General features: G+C 37.6%; 1 protein-coding gene across 1 annotated transcript; it reads left to right on the top strand.

The window, feature by feature from the left end:
• Window positions 1-3380: 3380 nt before the first annotated feature.
• On the top strand, window positions 3381-4587 carry LOC107768721 (metalloendoproteinase 2-MMP-like; the record flags this gene model as incomplete). The annotated part of the gene is given in 1 exon segment (NM_001324991.1): window positions 3381-4587. A coding segment is annotated over 1 exon segment (1098 nt). The 3' UTR covers window positions 4570-4587.
• Between the last annotated feature and the right edge of the window lie 10349 nt (window positions 4588-14936).

Here is a 14936-nt window from a genome sequence, read left to right as displayed (position 1 = left end):
AATTGAAGTTTGAATTTTGATATCAAAAATTCAAAATTAGTGTGGCATAAGGAATCCTGGTATACTCGTTCCATCTCTTTCTCTTATTTGGTGTACACTTATTTTATTATTTAGAATTATTAATTTAGTTTCTTACTTTAATTTCTTAATTTAATTTCTTACTTTAATTTATATAATGAATTTACTTAAAGCGGCCAAAAAAGCATGCACTAGTAGAGGTGGTAGTAAGAAAACTTCAAAAAGAACAAGAAGTGGTGTTGGTTCTTCTAGTAGCTTTACACATATTTCTGAAAGTTCACCTGAAAATTTAAATGTAGATTATGAGCGAATGCAAGAAAATTATGGTGTAGATGATGATTTAGATGCTTTGTTAGATGATATTCAATCATCCGATAATCTTGAAACACCACCACCTACACCTGGTAATACTAGTCAAACTTAAAATGTTAGGGGTGCAACAAGTAGACCTCCTCTCCCTATTAAGAAGAATCGACGATTAAGAAGTAAGTGTTGGATGTTTTTTGAAAGATTAGAAGATCAAAAAAATTATGTAAAATGTAAAATTAGTAGTGAACATTATAAAAATGAGCCCGGTAAAGGAGGGGGAACGGGTCAACTTCGTAGGCATATGGAAGAGAAACACCCGCTTGATTGGGGAGTAGATGAGTTATATGGGCAACAAAGACTTAACCCGAGCACTGGTGGTTTTTTTGGGAAATACGATATTAAGAAAGATCGGGAAGAATTAGCTAAAATGATTGTTTTAGGTTGTTTACCTTTTAGTTTTGCTTCTTCTCCGTATCTTGTTACTTATATTCAAAGAATTTATAACTCTATATTTAAAGGTATTCCTAAAAGTACTTGTAGAGCTGATATCTTTAGGCTTTTTGGACAATATCAGACATATATACGTTATTTGTTCGCAAGTCTTCCTTGTAAAGTTTCTTTTACTTCTGATATTGGTCGTGCTGTGAATGGAAATGATTATTTGACTGTTACATGCCATTGACTGTTACACTAGGAGAGCATCAACAAACCAGTAGCAGGAATATTGATGAACTACAATTCTACTTGCAAAAGTCACCAAAGCCCCTCACAAAGGATTTTCTACCGCTGGGTTGGTGGAGGAGCAACTCAAATCAATTTCCTGTTCTTTCGGCCATGGCTCGAGACGTGCTAAATGTGTCAATTTCAACAGTCGCATCAGAGAGCGCATTTAGCCAAGCAAGGCAGCAGTTAGGAGATACCCGTCATTCATTGGGCAGCAACACTTTGGAAATTCTAGCGTGCTTCAGAGATTGGATAAGATCAGAACGGCGAAATCAAGGGCGTGACGAGGTAGACGAAGAGGAGGACCAAGAAATTGGAGATATAATGGTTTATGGTTCCGATTCAACCGATGCCGGAAACCAAGAACCTCATGTTGACATGGAAGAACTTACAAAAATGATGCAAAACATATGATGTACTATTTCTTATTTTTTATAATTATTGTAAACTTTTAAGTTTTAATTTACAAGTTCAAAAATAAAAAAATAAAAAAAAAGAACTTGCAAATTAATTTGAAGTATTAAAAATATAAATAAAAGCCTTCGGAGTTTGTTACTTACATTGCCTATTGGTTTTATACTCTTATTAAATAATTTTTTGTAGCCACTTACTTTCTAATTTCAATTTTATAATTTTAAAATACAAAATTCAAATTTAAAACTTTAAAAGTTTAATTCTAACCCTTAAAAGTTTGCAAATACTTAACTATCAATAACATTGAATAAGAAACATAAAATCTAAATTAAAAAAAAAAAAGAAGAAAAAAAATGAAGCCCGGCCCGACAGAGCCCGTTTGAGCCCTAACCGTACGGACCCACAAAAACCCGAAAAAACACAGCCTACTAAGAGCCCTCTATCCCCAGCCCGCTAACAGTACACCCGCTAATCGAACAGACTGAATTTTTTCCGTCCAGTCCGTCCCAGCCCACCCGATAAACACCCCTAGGTAAAATGCTTCCCTCGCGTCTAAAATAATGGCCTTCATATGCTTTTTATTTTGAAATAAAAGTATTTAGTAACCGAACTAAACTTCTAAAGACAAATACGGTAACATCTTCTAGAAAACTGTTCAAATGCCATTAAACTTAAAATATTTAGTTGTCGAATTTCATTGTCCATGACGACTTTATTCTTTTCAAAAATTAGAATAACTGTATGACCTCAAATGCTATTTCCACTTCAATAAATTTTAAAACAGCGTAACACTTAAGTAAATGGTTAGCAACGAAAGCCATCAACCAATGAAACAAAGTCGCCAGAGAACGGAAGCAGTTGAACCACCGTATTTGACCATCCTGAGTTTGTCAAATCTTCGTGAAAGGTATAGGGTTTTATTCTTCTTTTATATAAATAATTTGAGGTTCCTTTAGGTAAAGGAAGGAATCGACCACGATCCTTCCTGGTTCGTAGAAACTATTATTCAGCATGTGTTGTCCTCTTCTTTTTTTTTTTTTTCTTCTCATTTTTCTCTATTTATATTCTAATAGCCAATTGTCCTTTTCTTTTCGGACAATAGCCAACTATCCAATCGCCCTTTAAAGTCCACTTGCGCCAAAAAAACCGAAAAACCTACTATTCAACACGTTATTCGGCATTTTTGTCAACTGAAAATGAAGTATTTTATTTAGGTTATGATTTGTTGATTTAGAAATTTACCACAAACTTTAAACCCACAATATCATTGTCATTCTATAGCAGCCAAAAACCGATTTAAGATTTAAATTTTATAGATTTTTATTTCAATTTAAATGATATACCTTTCTAATTAATTTGTTTAAAAAAAATGACACATTTTATATTTAGAAATATTTTAACTTTAAATTTTTTATTTTACCTATTTTACCCTTAATAAGAAGCTTTTATAGCCACACAAATATGAAGGCTTCGCATAGCTTTTCTCCCGTAAGCTTTTAGGACCACATGATTCCAATTTTGTTTTCCCCGTAAACTCTGTGTCAAGTCAAACTGAATCATCTAAATTGAAACGGAGGAAATAATATTTTTAGCATTAAACACATTATATTTTTAAAATTACGAGTTCATAATTATTATGTCTAACTATTTTAATAAATTTTTGTTGTGCCTCAAAAGCAATAAGTTTAATTAAACTCACATCTATATTAGTACATCCAATCACTGGTAGCAGCAGCCCTAAAGGAACTATTCCAACTGGTTTTACAAAACTTCCAAGAAACACGACTATTTGACGAAGATTTTGTAGTCAAATGTACCACGCAGACCTTTTCTCCTTCTTACAGTAAAATCCATAAATCCAATCACAAAAAACATAGCCTATAAAGCTCAAATACCAGAACATTTCTTTCCAATTCATCATCAAAAACTTGAGATCCACAGCCTTTAAAGCTCCAATACTATTACAAATTTTTCAACAGAATAAAGTACCCAAAAAGAAAACTCGAAATGAGGATTCCTTTATTTATCGCCATTGTTTTAGTTCTAAGCTTATCTCCAGCTTCAGCTCATTTCTTTCCAAATATCTCTTCAATCCCTCCTTCTTTATTGAAGCCTAATAATACTGCTTGGGATGCTTTCCACAAGTTATTGGGTTGCCACGCCGGTCAGAAAGTCGATGGCTTAGCTAAAATTAAAAAATATTTCTATAATTTTGGGTACATTCCTTCTTTGAGTAATTTTACTGATGACTTTGATGATGCTCTTGAATCTGCTCTCAAGACTTACCAGCAAAACTTCAACCTCAACACCACCGGTGTACTCGACGCGCCGACGATTCAGCATCTCATAAGACCCAGATGTGGAAACGCCGATGTAGTTAACGGCACCAGTACCATGAACTCCGGCAAGCCGCCGGCAGGTTCTCAGAATATGCACACGGTGGCCCACTTCTCGTTTTTTCCGGGAAGACCACGGTGGCCGGATAGTAAGACAGATTTGACATACGCGTTTCTACCGCAGAACGGTCTGACGGATAACATTAAGAGCGTGTTCTCACGCGCGTTTGACCGGTGGTCGGAGGTAACCCCGTTGAGCTTCACCGAAACAGCTTCGTTTCAATCGGCGGATATTAAGATCGGGTTTTTCGCCGGAGATCACAACGACGGCGAGCCGTTTGATGGTCCGATGGGGACATTAGCACACGCGTTTTCGCCGCCGGGGGGGCATTTTCACTTGGACGGCGACGAGAATTGGGTCATCGACGGCGTGCCGATTGTTGAAGGAAATTTCTTTTCAATATTATCGGCGGTAGATCTTGAATCGGTTGCGGTTCATGAAATCGGGCATTTATTGGGTTTGGGCCATTCATCCGTAGAAGATTCGATTATGTTCCCGAGTTTAGCAGCGGGTACCCGAAGAGTGGAGCTTGCAAATGATGATATTCAGGGAGTCCAGGTGTTATACGGGTCTAACCCAAATTTTACTGGGCCGAACACAGTTTTAAATCCGACGCAAGAAAATGACACAAATGGAGCCCCGAAATTTGGTTCATTATGGGTTCACGTGGTCTTTGCATTCTTCTTATCATTTCTCCATTTAATTTAAAAAAGCTATATTTCTGTATTATTTGATTCATTTTAAAAAATTTAGAATATCATACGTCATTACGTTGTCTTTTAATTAAGATTGTTTCCTAGATATTAATTCCATTATGCTTGTAAATGGTTATTTTATGTATAGTTTTAACTATTCTCTTTTTCTTGAATAAAATAATTGACTCTATTTTGAGACAGATAAATCCACTTCTGTTTGCTATCTTATTGCTGAAACTCCCTTTTAATTAGAAAATTGTATTAAAGGTCAACTTTTCGTTTGTGGGAATCACATTTGGACGACGAATGTTTACATTCTCTTCTAATTTCCACATATTTGCTACTTTTGTGGACTTCACCCATAGGAAATATTTTTTTGGCAATCAAAGAAATTTTATTAATTACCAAGTATATATATTCCCAAATCAAGCTCATCTTGAACGAGAATAAAGCCGACATTAATAGCTGCATAACAATTGTGTTGAGTCCGAAATAGAAATGATAGATTTTTGGACATAAAATACGATTATACAGTTAAAAAAAGTTACATTTCTACATAAAACACAATATTACTTTAACGGAAAATTAACCGTTAAAGTAAAACGCAGTATTATACTACGTTTTACTAAAAACACATTATAATACTGCATTTTACTTCAATTTGGGCCCACCAAATTAGTCTTTTGTAGGACTGACATAAATAATTTGTTTTTTAGTGTAAAACATATTATAATACTACGTTTTACTGAAACATAGTATTATACTGCGTTTTACACTAATTTTTGGGCCCACCAATAAGTGTTCTGTGGATAACTGACATAACAATAATTCAAATAAATAAAATGTGGTATTATACTGCGTTTTGCATAAAAAATTTCTGCACCCCAAGCTAGGACTTGCCTTATTTAAAGGCGTTAGAATTTTATGAAAATTCACTCAAAACTTTCCTTCAAACTTCCGTTCATACTTCTCTTCTTCTTATCAAGCATTTTTTTATAATGTTTGAAGTAGAGGTGTTCATAAAAACCCGAAAAACCGAACCAAACCGACCAAAAAAACAGATACTTTTTGGTTTGGTTTGGTTTTGGTTTTGAATTTTAAAAACCGATCAAATTTGGTTTGATTTTGGTTTTAATCAGAAAAAACCGAAAAAACCGAACCAAACCGACTATAAGATTAACTATTTCAAATTTATTATTACACTTACAGCTTGTTTGGATGCTCGTTACCTATTGTATCGTATCGTATTGTTACTTTAAATACGATGTTTGTTTTGATTGTTACTTAAATTTTATTGTATCGTATCGTATCGTTAAATCCGTCGTTACGTAATGACGAAATGTGTCATTTTATGTAACGACCGATTTGGTGTGGTTGCATCGTTATCTTGTCTTTTTCTCTCATCTCACCCTTAACTATTATTAAATTATTTTATTTTATCATTTACCCTACCTTTTTATATAATAAATTTACCCCGTATCATAATTTATCTTTATAACATTACAAATTTATTCTTCATATTGCTAGTGCATGATATCATGAAACAACGACAAACGATACAATCTATCCAAACATTGTATTCATCAAACGATACAGTACAATACAATACAATACGATACGATACATTATGAAACGATGTGTAACAACCATCCAAACAAGCTGTTATATATATGTATATTTTTATACAAAGTTTCAAAAAATTTATGGTAAATGTTAATAGTTTGCACTTTTAGTATAGTTCTTTACCTTTACATTCTAGTTTGATTGGTAGATTTCTTTTGTTAAGTGTAAGAATCCATTTCGTGTTAAAAATAATATATTTTTAATTGAGTCCTTAAATTATTCATCACTATTTGATTAAATTATCATCAATATATCTTGGTAAATAATAGATTTCTCAAAGGGCAATTGATTTGATAGTGTTACGTTGAAAATGTGGTCGCCGGAATATGTGTTTGGTAGTGTATGTCTTATATTTAAGAAAAAACCGATAAATAACCGAAAAAACCAAAAAACCGACAAAACCCGAAATAAACCGAATCGAGGAAAAACCGACTTAATTGGTTTGGTTTAGTTCTAATATTTGAAAAACCGACTTACTTGGTTTGATTTCTTTTTAGGGAAAAACCGATCCAAACTGAACCATGAACACCCCTAGTCTGAAGCACCAAAAATAAGGGTTTCATTATATTGGGGGGGGGGGGTGGGTGGGGTGAGGTTGTAATGGAGAATAACTCTGTGAGGTATAGTTCACCTCCACAGTGTCATGTTAAATTGTCGCTTATAATGGAGTACGATAAATTGGTATCGTTGTTATGTAAAAAAATGAGTGTGAGGAAACGTTCGGTGAACCTTAAAACAACCAGTAGATTTCCGTATTCAGTGACTCCGTAGGGGTTTGCTTATTATTCTGAGTTTAACATCGAAGATGATGAAACTCTTAGAGATCTTTTGCGTATTCCGGATGAATACAGGGAATTTATTGTAATAAAATTGTTGGAAATGTACGTCAAGGTTAAAGACGTTCCCAATAATGAGGGTGTGCATAGTAGGGATAACCCCCAGTCATCGGATGGTTATTCTGGAGCAGTTTTTGCCAGATAGATTCCTAATGAAAGAGCTTGCCTTGATTTAAATTTGTCACCACCGACGAATGAGCATCCACAAAATAATTTTTCGACTTTATATAATCCACAAGACGACTGGTAAACTTCAATTTTTCTACGCTTTAGCGATGTTTATTTTATGTTTGAATTGGATTTGTATTAACACTCATATTTTTCATAGGGGGTACCGTCCGGATATAAATTTTACAATTTATGACCCCGCTCCTAGTTGGAATATGCGTAGTTCTGGCATGTTGGACTACGGTGGTCCATCCGGGAGTCAACACCAACAAGAAAATATCCATCATGGAACGTCAATACAGTACGACTTGTAAGTAAAGTGATATAGCTATATGTAAATTATTTATCTAGTTGAGTAGCTTATCATTTTTTTTCTTTTTGTGCAGTGAAAACGAGCAACTTGATGTTCCTGACCTCACACAGTTGCCCATAGACGACGTATTGACTCGTGATTTGGCAGGCGCACAGAGTCAAGAAGATGATAGTGATTATGACAACAATGCCGACGAGTCTAGAGATGACACACCCTTCCTTGATGAGGGTGATGAAGAGGATGAAGTGGATGCCGAACCTGAGCTGACGAGGGAGCATGCTCCTCCACCTCCCGTTAGACCAAGAGTGTACGAGTCCCACGTGCCGTTTCATGAGCGGAATATTCCCTACCTTGATAATCTGCCAAGTATGCCGGACGTGGATGCCCTCACAAGGGATGATGACGAAATTCGGTCAGCAATGTGGGATGAGTCTAGACCAGCGGTGCTGGCAAAGGGCATGTATTTCCCCAATAAAGCTCGCCTAATCAGGGATGTAAAAATCTACAGCGTAAGAGAGTACCATGAGATGACGGTAAAGGAGTCAACTACGGAGGTATACGAGGTTGTATGCCATAGAGACTTTATGGGTTGTCACTAGATGTTGCATGCCAGCAAGAAGAAATTAGGGTTGTGGAAAGTGGGTAAATTTATTAGCATCCATAGATGTGAAATTGACACATTCAATGAGAATCACTTCAACCTGGATGTAGACTTGATTTCTATTGTCTTGATTCCATATTTGGAAGTGTCCATTAGGTTCAAGATTAAAGAGTGTATTACAGCAGTCCACTAGGAGTATGGTTGTACTATAACAAAAAAAGGCATATCTCGGTCGCAAACGTGCTTTTGAACTTATTTATGGCGACTGGGATAAGTCTTTTTCATCTTTGCCCAGGTACATGGCCGTACTGCAACACTTTAACCCCGGGACTATTGTTAAATGGAGGCGTGAGCGGAGTCCGGACAGACCCGAATATATTTTCAACTACGTGTTCTGGTCATTTAAACCAGCAATTGATAGTTTTTTGCATTGTCGTCCTGTAATTTCCATAGACGGTACTCATGTCTATGGAAAGTATGATATTAAGCTTTTGATTGCAGTTGCAGTAGATGCCAATGGATAAATATTTCCACTAGCTTTTGCCATATGTGCCAATGAAAGCGAAGAGACGTGGACGCTTTTTTTTGAACCACTTGCAGCAGCACGTTGTCAAATAACGTTCAGGTATTTGTCTAATATCTGATCGACATGGTGGTATTTTAAGTTCTGTATGGCATTTGCCTGAATGACAGGAACCCTATGCATACCACCGTTACTGTGTGAGGCACTTGAAGACCAATTTTTATAAGAAATATCCTGACAAGGCCTTGCATGATTTAATGTGCATGGCTGCAACTGAGCACCAGCAGTGCAAATTCATGAGGCGCGTGGAAGTGATCCGGCAATTAGATCCACGAGCCTATACTTGGCTGATGGGACATGAGCTTTACATGTGGCCATTGCATGCTGATGGTGGCAGACAATGGGGAGCCCTAACTACAAATGTGTCGGAGTCATTCAACAACTTATTGAAGTCTGCCCGTGGACTGCCTGTCACTGCCACGGTCCGCATGACATTCAAATAGATTGTAGAGAGGTTTGTTGAAAGGCATGGAGCTGCATCGGCATTGATAGACAGGGGTGTTCAATTTATTCCAATATCGATAAGAAGATTTGAAAGGTACATGGGGCGAGCACATTGGCATTCATTTTTACAGTACGATCTGAAGTTAAGACCGCTATCCGCGGACACCAGGGGAATAATCTACAGACGGTGAATGAAGCAAGCAGGTTGTGTTCATGTGGAAAATAGACCATCTACCACATGCCTTGTGCACATGCCTTGAAGTGCTTTCAACAAGTTGGTTTAGGGGCAACCAACTATATTGATAGGCAATACAATGTTGCTGCATACGTAGACATGTATAGTGGGCAGTTGCAGCAATTCGGTGCTGAGCATTATTGGCCGTCAGAACCTTTTAAAATGGTGTGTAACGAGGACTATTTGCGCAAGCTGCAAGTGCAAAAGAGAACGCTTTTACGGAATCAAATGGATGTTGGTGACACTGTTTATGCGCGTAAATGTGGCATATGCTCGCAAACAGGACACGACCGTCGTAAATGTCCTTCAGGTGGTGTGCATGGCGGTGGTAATCCAGCTCCTGGTGCAAGTTCATCCAATGTACCCAACTATCAAGGATACACCTAGTCTTTTGTTTTCATATTGTTTTTTGTAATATGTGTCTGTACTTGTGTATATTGCAATATCTATCAAATAAAATTATGTTCCACAATCTTGTTACATCTTATTTTTTAACATGACCTTTTGAATTGGGATGCTGATATGGTTGTTCAAATATTCAACTTATTTGTATTAGTAAAGAAGATGAATCTAAAAATTTAAAAAAAAACCTATAAAATCAAGACATCCTTTATTATCCTTCTTAAAATTTAATATGTAAAGCGTGGTAAAATACTACGTTTTATGTGTCAGTAGCACCAAGCTACCCTTAATTATTATGTGTGTTAATTTCAATATTTTTAAAATTTTGTTAGTTTAATAAATTAAATAATTAACTATTTAATTGGACAGAGTAATTATCTATGAGTTCCAGGCTTGATATTTGAGGCCCAGTAGCACCAAGCTATCCTTAATTCTTTTGTGTGTAAATTTCAATATTTTTAGAATTTTGTTAGTTTATAAATTAAATAATTAAATTTCATTGGACAGGGTATACAACTATGAGTTCTACGCTCGATATTTAATTTGACAACATATATTAATTTGTTAGTTCTGTAAGTTTATTTTATAAATTAAATAATTAATTTTATAAAGTGTAATTGGATAGAGTTTGTAGTTAGTACATACTTAAACTACAGAGACTCCACGCTAAAAGGCTCTATATTTTACTACGCTAAAAGGCTCTATATTTTATTACGCTATAAGGCTCTATATTTTACTACGCTAAAAAGCTCTATATTTTACTACGCTAAAAGGCCACTATTCTTTAAGCAAATAAACAATCTAAACTAAATAAAAACAGCAAACATATGAACATAACATTCACGAAATTACATGTAAAACAGTAAAAGATATTTGTGAACAATTTCATTAACAATAAAAATAATTTCTCAAGTTTTAACTATTTTTTTAAAATACTAATAATTTAATCCGGGTAAAAATAACATACAAATTTAATCGCAAACATAACACAAATTAACGGAAACACATTCAAGAAAACAAATATGCATATGCTCTACGAGTTTCGACATAAACTAAATCGGAATACCTCGATTTATGTGTTTTGAAATATCAAAAATTTGAAATTTTGACACCGAAAGAAGGAATCCAAGTCTTGGGTTGTATGAGGGACCTACGCTCTTCACTTTTTGTGTGACGGGTGGGGCCCAAGAATTTTTTTTTAATCAGGGGGGGGGAGGGGACCAGTAGAAATGGTGGGTGGGGGGGGGGGTTTGAAATGTCGACTGGTTTTGTCGTGGGGAAGAAGGAGGGGTTATATTTTTTATAGGAAAACGCAGTATAATAATACGTTTTCCTTAAACGTAGTATTATACTGCATTTTCCTATAAAAAATTAATTTTTAGTGAAGCGTATTATAATACTACGTTTTACTTTAACGGCTAACTTTCCGTTAAAGTAGAATGCAGTATTATACTACGTTTTATGTAGAAATGTAACTTTTTTAACTGTATAAACGTATTTTATGTCCAAAAGGCATCATTTCAGTTTCAAACTTCAATTGTGTTTACCCTTAAAATTTGATAACAACTGAACTTATAAGTGGTTTTAAGGATATGTGATTTCACTTGGTACAAACTGAGAAATAAGAGTATTAATGCTAGCAATTAACAGTAAAATAAAGCAAACCAATGTGATAAACAACTGTGGCCCTCGAGCTAGATCACCCTCGAACAACATAGTATGATAAATAGGTATGAATTGAACAACAAAACTTAAGAGAGCTTAAGAAAAAAAAATGTAGTATATTGCTTGATAATGCGTGAGTATGATAGTTACAAGTGATTAGAACCCCCTTTATATAATAGATGAATTTTACTTATGGTACAATTTTAATTAAAGAAGGAAATTCCTTGATTAGCTAAACAACCATTCTTGATTTGATCCGTTCCGAAATTTCCCTCATGATCCTTGGCCAGTCATGGATATCTCGCCTTTCCGTTATTATGCTATCTTCGGTCTTGCTCAATGTCTATTCCGTTTGGTCTCGATCATTACTGGTCTCGATTCCCGACAGGTACTTCGAATTTCAAACTCGGTACCTTATCCTTATGTCTCAGTCTGATATACTACGGGGCCGATCCTCGATCCATCCCCCTAGTCTCGGTTAATTAATAAAATCGGGTGGGTCTAGTTTTAACCATATACAGATAATCCCTTCAGTTTTTGGATTATAATGACAAGAAACGAATTGAGTCCTCGATCTTTACCCCGATTTGTTATGACATCATCACCTTGATGTAAGATACAGAGGTGACCGAAATGTCCCGTCGGTGCAGTTCCCCAGGTTATTAATGTTTGTCAGTCGATGGTCGGCCACCACTGGCACTGAACCGTCGCCTTTAACCTATAAATGCGTCTTTATTCATCTTTCAAACTTTATCTTCAACTCTTTCTCACTCTAACTTTCTCAGTTCTTCACTTTCCTCAGATCTTTGTGTTTCCAATTCCTTAGATTTCTTTACTCGTTTCATTGCAAAATACTAAGTATTTCTCTTTATCTTCCGCTTTTCTTTACCCATTATATGGCAGCAAACTTCAAAAATCGTTCTTCAAAAGGTAAAGGCTTCCTTATCAAGGCCCGCCGGCGAGGAAGCCCTAGCGGAGCCACGCCCTAAAGAATTCTTTCCTCCGCCGTGCGTCATCAGATCTGATTTTAAGGTTGAAAAGACTTCCTCGGTGCCAGGCCGATGCGAGCCGGTATCAATGTATATATGTTCGATCTCCGATAAACTCCTTTTCCAAGTTAAAAAGGATTGTAAATGGGGCAATAAACATATAGTGGTGCCCAATCCTGAAGAATCGATTACCACCCATGCGGAGGGGTTCTTGAGTGTTTACACCTACACCTTCAAGCTGGGTCCTCTAAATCCAATTATCGTGAATCTCTACAAGATGTACGAGGTCACCCTCGGTCAAATTCATCCTTCTTTCTGGAGGATAGTGATACTACTTCGATTCTTTGTGAACAAAGTCGAGGGGATTTCCTTCTCCCTCGACCATCTCATTTGCCTATATAGCCCTCGACTTTATCGGGGAGGATTAGTAAAACTTCAGCGTCGGGCCAACAAGGTGCCTTTCTCGAGCATAGATGAGGATAGAGATCGGAGTTGGATGGGCTGATTCATTCGAGTGAAGACCTCAGACTTGATCCTGCCTAAGAGTATGCCCTTTCTCGAGAAGTGAAATATGAAACGCAGGTATAATTCCGTTCCTACTTTTTGTTTATTGCCTTCGCTTCTTTATCAGTGTTTTACTTTGTGAAACTATTTCCTGGATACCCAAAGCGGTTCCCCACCTCGAGGACTGGGTTCGGATCCTGGAATCGCAGTCGACACACGCCAAGCGTGCTTGGCGCGACTTATCGAAGGGCTGATGGGAGGCTAGTAGCCATGGTAAGTTCCTCTCCTCGACTTAATGATTTGACCACTATTCAGGTATTTTTCCTAGCTTATTTGTTTCTCTTCTTTAGTAGGTCTTGGGAAGGAGGTGATGATGAGAACCCCCTCTGGTGAAGAAGAAAACTCACTCCCTGTCCCGAAGCCGGCAAAGGAGAGCAAAAGGAAAAGGGCCTCGACCTCCAAGCGGCCAGAGCCTAGGAATAAAGCGGCTAGAAAGCCCAAGAAGAATGTGATTCCCCTGTCCATGAAGTCAGTTCAACTCCTAAGAGAGGAAGAAGAAGAAGAAAAGGAAGATGATTCCGGTCTGGTGGCTCGAGCAGAAGCTAATACCGAGGGTCAAAAGGCCACCAGATTGGTCGAAACTGGAAATATTCTACCTCGATTTGATGGGGTCCCTTGGGGGGGGGGGTTCAATTGGAAGGTTCCTCACCTCGGGGAGAAGGCGGTTGAAGAAGCTAAGAAGGCCGACCCCGAGGTTCCTTGTGATCAAGAGAACAACCCAAGAGACCCACTTAGGGCAATAGAAATCGGAGACTCTCTGTTACTTCCCTTATTTTCCGACGGAATGATTAGGGAGGCTCGGGACATGGAGACTCTTTATGAAGAAGGAGCCCACAGAGGGGAGGATCCTTTTCGTGGTTATTTCACTAGGGTCGAGGATGCCACTGGCCTGAGTGACTTGGAGATACCGAGGAAGGATGCGGGTGAAACTTCCTTGAGTTTCAGACTGACCAACCAATTTACAGCTCCTAACCTCAGCCCTAGGATCAAACAAACAATCGTCTTCTCGATCTTAGAGAATGCATGAGTTTTGCCGCCCCCATAGGGGTCGCCAGTTGTCTTTGAGATTTGGTCACGGAGGAAGACCAAGCCCTGATGGACCAAGTGGGAGCATAGTGTCTTTTCAATGAGGCACAAAAGGCCTTGAATCAGGTAAGCCTTAACTCCCTTTGCCGATATCATACTTGTGTTTTTTCTCTTCTTGCCTAATTTCTTTTCTTTTGTGTAGTCATCATGAAGCATTTTCTAGGTCTTGAGTGGCATTGAGCTAATACGAGGCTGATATTCAAGGTATCACTGAGGAGAAGAATGCCTTTAAACTTCTCAGTGAGTAGAAAGAAGAAGAAATCAAGGGCCTCCGAGCTGAGCTGGCTGCGGCTCAGAAGGAACACGCCAAACTAACCGAGCAGGTAAGAAGAATATTTGAAGTTTTTGCTGGTGGATTGGGAATGGTGACTGATGATCCAAATCCACAGGTTTATCAAAAGCTCGATGCGATTAGCCAGCTTCGTGAAGAAGTAGGTGAAATAAAAGCAGAGGTCGAAGAATGGAAAAAGAACATGGACCTCCTGGCCTCAGAAAAGAAGACTGCTCGAGCCCAGTTGACTTCGACCAAAGTCCAGCTCCAAAGTGTGAAAGATAAGAGCTTGGCGCAAGCCAAGAAAATCGAAGAGCTTTAGTCTGAGTTGAGTTCAGCAGGTTCTGTTCGGGTGAAACTGGTCAGTGAGCTTCAAACAGCCAAATTGAAGGCCAAGAAAATCAAAGTTGATGCTGCTGTTGTGGTGGTTATCTACCGAGCTGATCCTGAGGCTGCTCAGGCTTGAGCAAGGGAAGTTGTCGAGGCCGCTCAGGTTCGAACAATAAGGGTTGTTGAGCATGCCAAAATCCAATTTCGGAGGGAAACTCTCGAAGAAATCCACGCTCGGGGTTTCGATCTTTCAATAGAGATCGAGAGCGC

The sequence above is a fragment of the Nicotiana tabacum genome, chromosome 16 (genome assembly GCF_000715075.1).
Source record: "Nicotiana tabacum cultivar K326 chromosome 16, ASM71507v2, whole genome shotgun sequence".
NCBI classification, from domain to species: domain Eukaryota; kingdom Viridiplantae; phylum Streptophyta; class Magnoliopsida; order Solanales; family Solanaceae; genus Nicotiana; species Nicotiana tabacum.
This window is presented reverse-complemented; position numbering and strand designations above follow the sequence as displayed.